We start from the raw sequence: 12,991 nt of genomic DNA on the forward strand, positions 1-12,991 counted from the left end.
AAACTGGGAACAAAGTCGTGGGATAACATTAATATTTATTGAAGAAAAAAAAAAAATCTTCCTCCAGATATAAGAATGCATCTTTTCTTATGGACTCAAACAAGTTTTGCTGAAAAACTGAATATGGAACAAGCAAAGCTTAATACTAAACAATATATATATTAGCTGTATAATACCAGTAGGCCAGCTCTAATAGTAATTTGGTATGGCTTCGCGGGCCAAATGTAATTATTTGCAGGCCAGAGTTTGACACCTATGCCATAAAAGGACCTGCTGAGATCATTTCAATAATGTTCTCATCAACTCAGGTGAGAATGTTGACGAGCACAAGGCTGGAGATTATTATGTTATGCTGACTGAGTTAGAATAGCAAACTGGATGCATTAAAAGGAGGGTGATGCTTGAAATCGTTCTTCCTATTAAACATGGTTACCTGCAAGGAAACACACGTTGCCATCTCTGCATTGCATAAAAAGGGCTTCACAGGCAAGGATGTTGTTGCTACTAAGACTGCACCTAAATCAACCATTTATCAGATTGGTTGATTTAAATCAACCATTTATCCTCAAGAACTTCAAGGAAAGAGGTTATTATTGTGAAGACAGCTTCAGGGCAGTCAAGAAAGTCCAGCAAACACCAGGACCGCCTCCTAAAGATGATTCAGCTGTGGTATCAGAGTGCCACCAGTGCAGAGCTTGCTCAGGAGTGGTAGCAGGCAGGTGTGAGTGCATCTGTACGCACAGTGAGGCGAAGACTTTTGGCAGATGGCCTGGTGTCAAGAAGGGAAGCAAAGAAGCCACTTCTCTCCAAAAAAAAAGAAAAAACCATCAGGGACAAACTGATATTCTGCAAAAAGTACACCAAGTGGACTGCTGAGGAGTGGGGTAAAGTCATTTCCACTGATGAAGCCCCTTTCTGATTGTTTTGGGCATCTGGAAAAAGGACTGTCCAGAGAAGAAAAGGTGAGCACTACCATCAGTCCTGTCTCATGCCAACAGTAAAGCATCCTGAGACCATTCATGTGTGGAGCTGCTTCTCATCCAAGGGAGTGGGCTCACTCACAGTTTTGCCAAAAAACAGCCATGAATAAAGAATGGTACCAAAACATCCTCTGAAAGCAAATTCTTCCAACCATCCAAAAACAGTTTGATGAAGAACAGTGCCTTTTCCAGCATGATGGATCACTATGCCATAAGGCCAAAGTGATACCTAAGTAGCTCAGGGAACAAATAATCTTGGGTCCATGGCCAGTGTGGTCAATCCTCAAGAGGCAGGTGGACAAACAAAAACCCACTAATTCTGACAAACTCCAAGCATTGATTATGAAAGAATGGGTTGCCATCAGTTAGGATTTGGCCCAGAAGTTGATTGGCAGCATGCAAAGGCCAACTGCAGAGGTCTTGAAAAAGAAGGGCCAACACTGCAAATATTGACTCTTTGCATAAACGTGATGTAATTCTCAATAAAAGCATTTGAAACTTATGAAGTGCTTGTAATTATACTTCAATACATCACAGAAACAACTGACACAAAGATCTAAAAACACTGAAGCAGCAAACTTTGTGAAAACTAATATTTGTGTCATTCTCAAAACCTTTGGCCACAACTGTATATGAAAAAGAATATGACTCTGTATTATAACCATTGCTGAGGAGCCATAACTCAAATTTGATTATATTTGGTGACTGCTGTGACCTTTTCCTTATTTGAACATGGTTATTCTTGGGCAGTATATTGGCTCTCTCCATCACACTGCCAAAGAGTCAGTTTAAATGACTCCAAATACATGTAACTATACACAGAGACATTAGACTTTGGAAAGCACTTCCATGTTTTGGATTTACTTTAGCTCTGTGATGTGACCAGATCCAGGAAGCAGCTTACAGCTGTTTGCAGCCTGTAATACATAGCAATGCAAATGAGAGTGTTTTGTGCATGCTGTGGTGTCTTGCAGTGACTTTGACATTTTGAAGCCTTTGGTTTCTTGGCTCAGTCAAATTGCAGGGGGCATTCACATGCATCCCTGTGGGAGCCAGTGTGCAGTCAGGGAGATTAAACAGGACTGCTGGTACTGCAAAGCCTTGTCTTGCGCACCCTTGTCGTGTGGAGCAAACAGCGCATGCAGGCTGCCAGCCTAATGTTATCCTCACTAGCAGCCTCCTCTTCACACTTCGTTTGACTTTATTTTTACTGCTGCATCAGCATCAATGTGATGCTTCTGTATATGGTGCTTTGATTCCCATTCATTCTTCTGTGACATTTTGTCATGGGAAATGGCATTAAGCATTCTTTATCGGCTTATTTTACAGGAAGGAATGTTTTTTTTTAGGGGAATAAAGACAAATCCTTTTCCTCTGTAGTCTTCATGACCTGCATGTCTCCTCTTTTGAGTTCAGTGTATATATTTGCATATAAAGCAACTGTTTGCAGATGCTGCTTATAAAAACTAACTTTGTTTCCGCCACACATTTATTTATACATACATGCACACACACACACACACACACACACACACACACACACACACACACACACACACACACACACACACACACTATATTACATATCACACTACTGGTCCAAGGTTTTAGAACACCCCAATTTTTCCAGTTTTTTATATAATAAAGAGTGCAATGAGTCATTAAATTGTTTAATGTCTCATTGGAAGGTTTTAGAACACCTGTAGGTTGCTTTGCGTTCACTCTTCTGTCCAGTTCATCCCAAACCAGTTTGATGAAGTCTGGAGACTGTGCTAATCACTTGATGTTTTCAAGCTTGGAAGTTTCTTTTTCTCCAGAGGTAGTTCTGGCAAAGCTTGGACTTATGTTTTAGGTCATTATCTTGCTGTAGGATAAAGCCCTGACCAAATAGGTGCATGCCAGAGGGTACTGCATGGTGCTGCAGAGTGCTGTGGTAGCCGTTTTTGTTCAGGGTGCCTCTTACTCTGCACAAGTCACCGACCCTGGATCCAGCAAAACAACCCCAGACCATCACACTTCCTCCTCCATGTTTGACAGTGGATGCCACACACTGTGGAGCCATCCTTTCGCCTACTTGAAGGCATACAAAGATCCTGTGTGATGAACCAAAGATTTCAAATTTTGATTAATCAGTCCATAATACCTTCTAGCCTAACCTCTTTGTCTTATAATGACATCTTATGCAATGACTTTCTTGCTGCAACTCGTCCTATCAAACCTGCAGCTCGAAGTCTTCCCTTCACAGTTGAAAGTGAGGCTTACTTATTACGACCATTATTAAGCTGTGCTTGAAGCTGTTGCCTGTGAGCCACCTATCACGCAAGCTGTTAGCTCTTAGAAACTTGTCCTCTGATTGAGTTGTGGCTTTGGGTCTGGCAGACACCTTTCTGTCAGAGTTTGCCCCAGTGTCTGAGTGTCTCTTGATGATAAAGGAAACTGTACTCACTGACACCTTGTCTTTCTTTGCAATTTCTCTGTAGGAAAAACTTGCATTTTTAAGTGTTATGATGGTCTGTCTCTCTTCCATTGTTAATTGCCTTTTTCTCGCCATTTTTGTAGTAACACACTACTTTCTGCAGTACAATACTGTTCAATTGATGCTCACGAGGGTACGGTATCACAGTGTGTTCCAACACTGCTTTTATGCAGACAGACGGGGTTGTAAGTAATCCAGAAAAGTTAGAACAGCTGTGGAATTAGTAGCACCAGCTTTAAGGCTTGATCAACCTCCATTGCTGCAGCTTTAAATTGTTAACGCATTTTGTGTTCCCTGAAAAAGGCCTTTTTGTATAACTCTGAAGTGTACATTATTTTTCAGTTTTGGTAACCTTACCCCCTTTTTTTTAAACCTCTGGCAGTTCACCACTTACCTTTGTACCATTTCAAGCTATTCATTGGACTTGAACGACTTGAATTGGAATGAATAACTGGAAAAATTGGGGTGTTCTAAGACTTTTGACTGTTAGTGTATATTGCAGAGTAACATTTTGGGCTTTAAAGACAGCAGCTTGGAAAATAAAGATGAGCTAGTGACATTTATAAAACCAGAATTGTTGTATGAGAATTATGAAGCTAGCTGAAGAGATAAATGCTATGATCATCAGATTGGTCAAGATACATCCCAGCTAGCGACATACTGCCGGTCGTCATCTGGAGAACAAAATAATAAAACGAGATGCTTCAACTTTTAAAACCTTGGACGTAGGTCAAGCTGGTGCAACCCTTCTTTATTCTCTGCAGCAGCTGCTCATTGCCGTGTTTTGAACTGCTTATATTTGTCTGCAAAGGTTCTCAGTCATCCAGGTCATCATAGTCATCCAGGTCATCATAGTCTAAGGAGCTTTGAAAGAAAAGCGTTCTTTAAATTTCATCTCTTCAAGCTTCTCGGATGAGAGGTGAAACATCTTCAGGGAAACTTAAAGAACCACCAATTGCGCTTAGGATTTGGTGGTCCCAGATTTTAAGCCCTATGGGATTCAGGGTCATGGACCCCCTATTGATCCTCTACCTAATCACACGAGCCAAGGTATGAAAACGGGTGTGGGTCACAATCAGCCAAGGTTTCGGCTGAACCCATTGTGAAGCCTAGCCCAACCCCATCATGATTGGGCGGTTAAGGCGTCTGGGAAGGGATCTCAAAACTTGATTATCGATGGCAGACAGTTGGTGTCGTAAACCATCACCTCTGTTCAAAGATGGTCGTTCACAGTGGGCATAGATGGCTTCTTTCACTCCTTTTTCAATTCAATTCAATTCAATTCAATTTTATTTATATAGCGCCAAATCACAACAAAAGTCGCCTCAAGGCGCTTCATAGATACAGAGAAAAACCCAACAATCATATGACCCCCTATGAGCAAGCACTTTGGCGACAGTGGGAAGGAAAAACTCCCTTTTAACAGGAAGAAACCTCCGGCAGAACCAGGCTCAGGGAGGGGCGGCCATCTGCTGTGACCGGTTGGGGTGAGAGAAGGAAGACAGGATAAAAGACATGCTGTGGAAGAGAGACAGAGATTAATAACAGATATGATTCAATACAGAGAGGTCTGTTAATACATAGTGAGTGAGAAAGGTGACTGGAAAGGAAAAACTCAATACATCATGGGAATCCCCCGGCAGCCTACATCTATTGCAGCATAACTAAGGGAGGATTCAGGGTCACCTGGTCCAGCCCTAACTATATGCTTTAGCAAAAAGGAAAGTTTGAAGCCTAATCTTAAAAGTAGAGATAGTGTCTGTCTCCCGAATCCAAACTGGAAGCTGGTTCCACAGAAGAGGGGCCTGAAAACTGAAGGCTCTGCCTCCCATTCTACTTTTAAATACTCTAGGAACAACAAGTAGGCCTGCAGAGCGAGAGCAAAGTGCTCTAATAGGGTGATATGGTACTACAAGGTCATTAAGATAAGATGGGGCCTGATTATTTAAGACCTTGTATGAAATCACAATGAAATCACCCGAAACTCTGGCTGATTGGTACCCACACCCAGTTCCACACCTTGGCTCAGGCGATTAGAGGATCATCAGGGGGTCCTTTTGTCCCTCTGTGGGGGGACACTCCCACTAGGGTTATATCTGGGACTCTCCACCATTTGACCTCAGAACTGAAGAAGCCTCTCGGATGAGAGGTGAAACGTCTTCAAGTAACTTAAAGAAGTCCAGACGCTTTTCTTTGCAAGCTCCTTTGATTAAGACCTTGTATGTGAGGAGCAGGATTTTGAATTAAATTCTGGATTTAACAGGAAGCCAATGAAGGGAAGCCAAACAGGAGAAATATGCTCTCTCTTTCTAGTCCCTGTCAGTACTCTTGCTGCAGCATTTTGGATTAACTGAAGGCTTTTCAGTGAGTTTTTTGGACATCCTGATAATAATGAATTGCAGTCGTCCAGCCTGGAAGTAATAAATGCATGAACTAGTTTTTCAGCGTCACTCTGAGACAGGATATTTCTAATTTTAGAGATGTTGCGCAAATGGAAGAACGCAGTCTTACATATTTGTTTAATATGTGCGTTGAAGGACATATCCTGGTCAAAAATGACTCCAAAGTTCCTCACAGTGTTACTGGAGGCCAAACCATCTGTCTTCTCTGTCCAAAATGTGAACACTGGCATCCTTGAAAGAGTAACCTTTGTCCTTTAGATGCAGATAGACAGCCGAGTCTTGTCCCGTCAAGGTGGCTCTTCTGTGTTGTGCGTTATGAAGTGGCTGTTTGGTCTCTTCAGTCTGGAGGTCTGAGCATTCCTCGCTGCACTGTACAGCATGCACTACGTTGTTAATTTTGTGTTTGGGAGTTTTGCCTATATTGTGCCTGTGTGTATTCAGGTTGATCACAAAAAATGACCCTATTGACAATAACATATTGTACTTGCATGGATGTCAAAAATAGCCCAGGGAGTCAGGTCAACTCCTGCTGAAGAGAGACAGCATGCAAGAAACTCGGGGAGTCCAGGAGGGCAACAACAAGGGAGCAAAAAAAAAAAAAGTGCAAATTTCATATGACATAACAGGAAGGAAATGATGCAGTGAACAAGATAAAATGAAGTACTGGAAAAGTGTTTGAGCAGTACATACATTGCAAGTTATAAATTGGTCCTGACCTTGGAAAGAAGATGGTATCTAAGAAAACAAACATTTCCCCAGGCTAGGTTCATGTCGATGTGCTGTTCTTGACACTTTGCTTAATTTGCGTGTGTGCATTCTTAGTTTAGTCTGACCTGATTTAGTTTACTTTGTGTCACAAGACTTGTTGTAGAGAGGGATTCACTCTCTAAATGCCTTTTATAAAATTATTACTTATTGCATGGCATACCAAAGTATACATTTAAATTTAACCTCCTCCTCTGGGTACATATATCATTCAAAACTTAGGAATAGCATGTTAAGTAATTGATTATTGTAGTAACTGTTGTTTTAACCAAGCTGGCCCTCAAGTAGGTATTTAGCATGCTAGCTGCCGTGTGTCTGCTGGCAGCTGCTTGCTATTAGCCGCTGGTTTGATTTTGAGTCTCTCAATGACTCACTTGTTCTCTCAGTATGCAGATGAGTAGAGTTGAAAGCAATAGTGTTGTTCCTTTCTCTGTGCCTCCTCGCACTGTAATTTGTCTTGACATATTCAGGGAGGGTGACAGAGGATGTAAGGTTAGGAAAATGTCTCATTTGTTCGCTTAGGTAAACAGCTGCTATTCCCAAAGGTGAGAGCTGAGATCTGTTCAGATGAATCACCAGATATTGTGTTGCTTACATGAAAAGCACTGCAGCCTTATATGTCTGACTATTAATTTGGTTATTATATCATAGCTGTCCTCTGTGTGCTATATTGTTAATTAGATAATTGCTTGTTGCAACAATGCCTTTTTTATTTTATTTTATTTTTAAATAGATTTTTTTTAATGTCTGTATTTTAACTTGTGCTCATCTCTTCTTTCCCTTCTTTAAGTCTGCTCCTGGCAGCGGATGTCTCGTCGCCTCCGTCTGAGGTTGGAGGCCAGTTGGAGTCAGGAGGTGGGTCCTAAGCAGCAGCAGTGATGCGGGCTTCAGTGGCAGGTTGCAGGATGAGTGTGGGTGCACTTGTTAATGGTCTGCTGGTCTCTGTGGTCGCAGCTCTGCTTTGGAAATATTCCAAGCTGAGTGAGCATGCTGCTCTGTTGGAGGAAGAGCTGCATATGACACAGCAGTCCCAGGAGGTCTCACAGGCCCGTATCGACTACCATGTTGCTCTGCAGGCGCTTCAGGAACACGGCACCCGCATGGTCTGCACTGGGAAGATGCACACTGACCGCATCTGCCGCTTTGACTACCTCTGTTACAGCTCTGAGGCAGAGGAGTTTGTGTTCTTCCACTCCAATTCCTCTGTCATGCTGCCTAACCTGGGGTCCAGACGTTTCCAACCTGCCCTGCTGGACTTGTCTTCAGTAGAAGATCACAATACCCAATATTTCAACTTTCTAGAGCTCCCAGCTGCTGCTTTAAAGTTTATGCCCAAGCCTGTGTTTGTACCAGATATAACACTGATCCTGAATCGGTTTAATCCTGATAACCTCATGCATGTATTCCACGACGACCTCCTCCCAGCCTACTATACCATGAAGCAGTATTCAGATTTGGATGACGAGGCTCGTCTTGTGTTCATGGAGGGCTGGAGTGAAGGCCCACACTTTGACCTTTACCGTCTTCTCAGTAGTAAGCAACCGCTTCTCAAAGAACAGCTTAAGAACTTTGGAAAGCTCATGTGCTTTACTAAATCTTATGTTGGCTTGTCCAAAATGACTACCTGGTACCAATATGGCTTTGTCCAGCCACAGGGGCCCAAAGCTAACATCTTGGTCTCAGGCAATGAGATCAGGCAGTTTGCCAGAGCTCTGATGGACAAAATGAACATTACAAGGGTAGAGGAGATGGAGAAGGAGGGAGGAAGTGCTGAGGATAAGAAGGAGAAAGAGAAGAAGGATGACTACATTGTCGTTTTCAGTCGGTCAACAACAAGACTTATACTGAATGAAGCAGAGGTAATCATGGCGCTGGCCCAAGAGTTTCAGATGAGAGTGGTCACAGTGTCCTTGGAAGAGCAGTCTTTTCCCAGTATTGTACAGGTCATCAGTGGCGCTTCCATGTTGGTCAGCATGCATGGAGCTCAGCTTATCACCTCACTCTTCCTCCCTAGAGGTGCTGCTGTGGTGGAGCTGTTCCCTTTTGCTGTGAACCCTGAGCAGTATACACCATATAAAACTCTTGCCTCCCTTCCAGGCATGGACATTCACTACATCTCCTGGAGGAACACTAAGGAGGAGAATACTTTCACCCACCCAGACAGACCCTGGGAACAAGGAGGCATTGCTCACTTGGACAAAGAGGAGCAGGATCGGATCCAGGCAAGCAAGGAGGTCCCCAGGCACCTTTGCTGCCGCAACCCGGAGTGGCTCTTCCGGATCTATCAGGACACTTTAGTGGACATCCCGTCCTTTCTGGAAGTTCTCAAAGAAGGCATGAAGACCAAGCCCAGCTTAAAAAAGGCCAAGGTGGCCAGCACGGTCCATCCGGGCCGGGTCAGAGAACCTAAATGTCAAACTTCAGTACAAACCACTAATGAGGCTAAACTCACAGTCGCTTGGCAGATCCCATGGAATTTGAAATTCCTAAAAGTGAGAGAGGTGAAGTACGAGGTGTGGATCCAGGAGCAGGGAGAGAACACCTACATGCCTTATATCCTTCCCCAGCAGAACTACACGTTTTCAGAAAACATTAAGCCCTTCACCACTTACCTGGTGTGGGTTAGGTGCATCTTCAACAAGAATCTATTAGGCCCCTTTGCTGATGTTCTTACATGCAGGACCTAGTGTGAGCACAAGGCCTGCTTGTTTGTTTGTGCAGTTTCATATAATGGTGAAGTCACTGTTTCAGTCAATCACTTTGGAGAAGGGGGACTCTGTTGGATCATGGTCTGTAAAATGGCTGTTGCATGGTGCTGTTTCCATGCTCAGCCCGGGATGAACTGCAGAAGACTTAAACATGGTCAGAAACAGCCAGTAACGAATGAAAAGTTTATCGCTTTTATTTAGAAAGAAAGTGCAAAAAACTTTGTCTCTTCTAATAAAACTAGAATTCAGATCAGCAGATTTATTTGTGAAAAATAATATATAAAATGTTTTATGTGTTAGTCAAAACACTGGTTCTTTACCTTTTACAGTATGCAATGTAGTTTCTCTGTAAGGAACAAAAGACATTTTAGAATACGATTTTTAAAAAAATGGTTTTTGACTTGTCTATGTGTGTGTGCGTGCGTGTGTGTTTTCATGGTGTCCGTTTGGGGGAAAAATATTCAGGCCTGATATTTAAGATTATATAATTTAATTGCACAAAAATTTTGATTCTACTTGTTTTTTCCGTAGTTTAAATGTAAAGTAATAAAAATGATGTAATGCATATTTGTCAGTAAGATGTAGTCTTACTGACAAATAAATCAACTGTTTGACACATTTATTGCTTTATGTTAAGACTATGCAATATAAATGGAATTAAAATTGATATGCAATTAAAATACATATTACTTCTAGTACCAGGCCTAACTTTTTGTGTGGCGTCTTTTGCCTCACAATTGTTAAATTCCATACACAGTCATTTACAGGATGTAGTCAAAACCAAAGCAACCTTTTTCACATGGTTTCAGCTACTCATCGTTCATGTCAGCCACCTCAGATCATTGAGCTCTTTTCTAATATTTGCTAAGTTTAACACTGCTTCCAAAAATGTCATGAAGGACTTACAGATAATGCACCAGTTTCATAATACAGCAGTAATCAGTGTCTCGGAAATTCAAAGTCAAGTCATTTCAGAACATATCGTAGAGTTTAATATCTTTAGATTAGTTCCTCTTATGTAATATTTATAGCTCCACACTGCCTGGTAACAAATCACTTCTCTCTGTTTTCCTGCTTAAATAAATTCCTTCATAAATAATTAATTTTTCTCTAATTGGCAGTAATTACAACTGTAATATTATCATTTTCTCGAGTGTATATCTGTTACGCCAGGCTGTAATTAGCGTTAAGCATTTTCCCTGCTGTATCCAGCAGTTTGCTGCTGGACAGTTGGATTTCACTGCCTTGTGTAAAAAGCATTTTCCGTGATCTAACAAGGTATTTTTTTGCAGCTTAGTGTTTCACAGCCTTGTGTGAACCTCTGTTAATTAGGATAAAATTCCCAGTTATGTGTCTTTTAACTTACATTCCTCTAAGGTTTTCTGGCTGAAGGAAGTCTGATATTGAATTTTAGCTGGAAACAGCTGCCTGTTAAACATGTTTTAGTGTAGTTTGCAAATGAAATACTGCATGTGGGTAGCTCCAGTGCACAAATGTGCTGATAAATCTTTAAATGGAGGTGAAACTATGTCATAGTAGGAATGTAGCAAGAGATGTTTTATGGAATGGCAAAACACTGCCATCAGAATAATGACTGATATTGTTGCGCCATTTTCCTTACTGTACACTTTATGATGTCCCCCCTGCAATGTTGTGGCTGCTGCTCCTTTTTGCTTTTATTTTCATGCCTTTTCTGTTTTCCTCCACTTTTCATATGCAGTTGTTTATCACTGCATGTTCAAGAGATTATTTTAAGCAACTGCTTCAGGATGTGATTGATTAGATATGTATGTGTTAGTGTTGTTGATTAGATTTCTGTGTATCTCTCTGTATGTGCCAGGTAAAACACGAGTCTCTGTTTTCTGTTAGCAAATAGTTTTTTTTTTCAGTGAGTGTGATTGAATAAAGAAGCTTATTTCTTACCTTTCTTGTCTGTGATATCTGTTATAGCTCCATGATTTATCAGTCAGGTGATATTATAAGCTGACACAGAACTAGATGTGCTGGTGTATGGTATAATTGTTTTTTCGATAATGAACATGTATATTTATTTTTACAGGACATACTGAGTTCATACCTAGTGTCATCATAGTGTTTGCCAATCAGAGATGCTCGTTCCCCTTTGTGTTTTAAAGCTACATTCACACTGGAGGTGTCTGTCCCACTGACTTTGTGCTGGGAGCAGTTATTTTGTCCATAAGTCACTGAATGTCATTTTCTATGGTCCCTGGTTACCATGCCACTGCAAACTGCTTCCATTGTGGACACAACTTTACTCTTAATGTCCTCTGCCTCACACGTATTAGAGCAGCATCACAGATGAACACAGCTGATGACAGTAGAGAGTCGAGTGGTGTCTTCATGTTAAGGTTCTTGTTTGTTTGTTTTTTGTTTGTTTGTTTGTTTGTTTTGGGGGGGAGTTATGAAAAATAAAATTACAGCAAACAATTTTTTTTCCTTCTCAGTATAATGACCTACTTAACACATGCATACCTAATATTTAGGGGTGCAACGATACACAAAATTCACGGTTCGGTTCGATACTTTGGTGTTACGGTTCGATATTTTTTCGATACAAAAAAAATGTTCATGCCTTTTTAATTAGTCATTTATTAAAATTATAAATATATATTTTAACTCAAAAGTACAGTTTTTAAATTTAATGTTGCTGAAACAACAAAGTAATAAAAAAAAATTATCTGATCGAGAAATCACTCCTCTTTGGAAAAGAGAGTTTATTACAGAGAAATGGCTCTTTCCAAAATAAAAGCTCTACTATACGCTTCTTCTGGGCTATATTCTCAGCAGCATATTAAACATATCAGGTCCCCATAAGGAGAATCATGTGCTAACAGCTGTCTAAATGACTCGGGTAAAGTTTGTAGCATGCGTGCTTGTTGTTTTTGTCTGCTTCCACTTGTCTTTGCACGAGGATGATGTCGGCGTAAATGTGCAGTCATATTCGTTGTGTTCCCACTAGTGCTGTCAGCGTTAATCTCGTTAAAATGACATTAACGCCATAACGCCGCAAATCTCCGTTAACGAGCTACCGCGGCTCGCCCCAATGCGTGGGGCTGGACGGCCAACACGTTAACGAGCTAACTGCGCTAACGCAGTAGTTCCCACCAATGTAATTGAGCATTGCGTGGCACATCCAACATACTGTTTTACTTTAGTCCATGACGCGCTTACCTTCAGGGTCATACGTCACATGAAGACCAAAATAGTTCCAAACGCCAGATCTGAATGAGGGTGGGGGAGGTTCAATTTGCCATGTTGCAAGGAGAGCTTAGCTTCTGTCTCGCTAGCTCGCCCTGCGCTCAGTGAATCTGCGTTCGACTACTCCGCCTAGGCTGCACTGTCGAGCGCAGAGCCACTGAGCGCTCAACACAGACAGCATCGTCCGAAGGCAAGTTGATAAAATAAATTAAAATTTTTGTATTGTTCGATACATATGCGTACCGAACCGAAAGCACTGTATCGAATGGTTCAATATCGATACGAGTATTGTTGCACCCCTACTAATATTGGTTGATGTATAGATATTAGAATAATTATTTTATAATAAAATTAATAAAATACTTAGTCGACTCTTAACCCAGATTTATATAAAAAGTAACTAAAAACAGATTGTTAGTTTAGTTTACTTGAAAAAGTATC

At 41.3% G+C, this 12,991-nt stretch overlaps 1 protein-coding gene across 1 annotated transcript in view; it reads left to right on the top strand.

Moving 5' to 3' along the window:
- pomgnt2 (protein O-linked mannose N-acetylglucosaminyltransferase 2 (beta 1,4-)) overlaps window positions 1-12,229 on the top strand; it is a 33,056-nt gene extending 20,827 nt beyond the window's left edge. The window contains exon 2 of the mRNA XM_085177554.1: window positions 7,414-12,229. Coding sequence (XP_085033680.1) covers window positions 7,502-9,310 — 1,809 coding nt within the window. The 5' untranslated portion in view covers window positions 7,414-7,501 and the 3' untranslated portion in view covers window positions 9,311-12,229. The remainder of the gene's footprint in view (window positions 1-7,413) is intronic.
- The last annotated feature ends 762 nt before the right edge of the window (window positions 12,230-12,991 follow it).

Source organism: Neolamprologus multifasciatus, chromosome 11 (genome assembly GCF_963576455.1).
Source record: "Neolamprologus multifasciatus chromosome 11, fNeoMul1.2, whole genome shotgun sequence".
In the NCBI taxonomy this organism is placed as follows: domain Eukaryota; kingdom Metazoa; phylum Chordata; class Actinopteri; order Cichliformes; family Cichlidae; genus Neolamprologus; species Neolamprologus multifasciatus.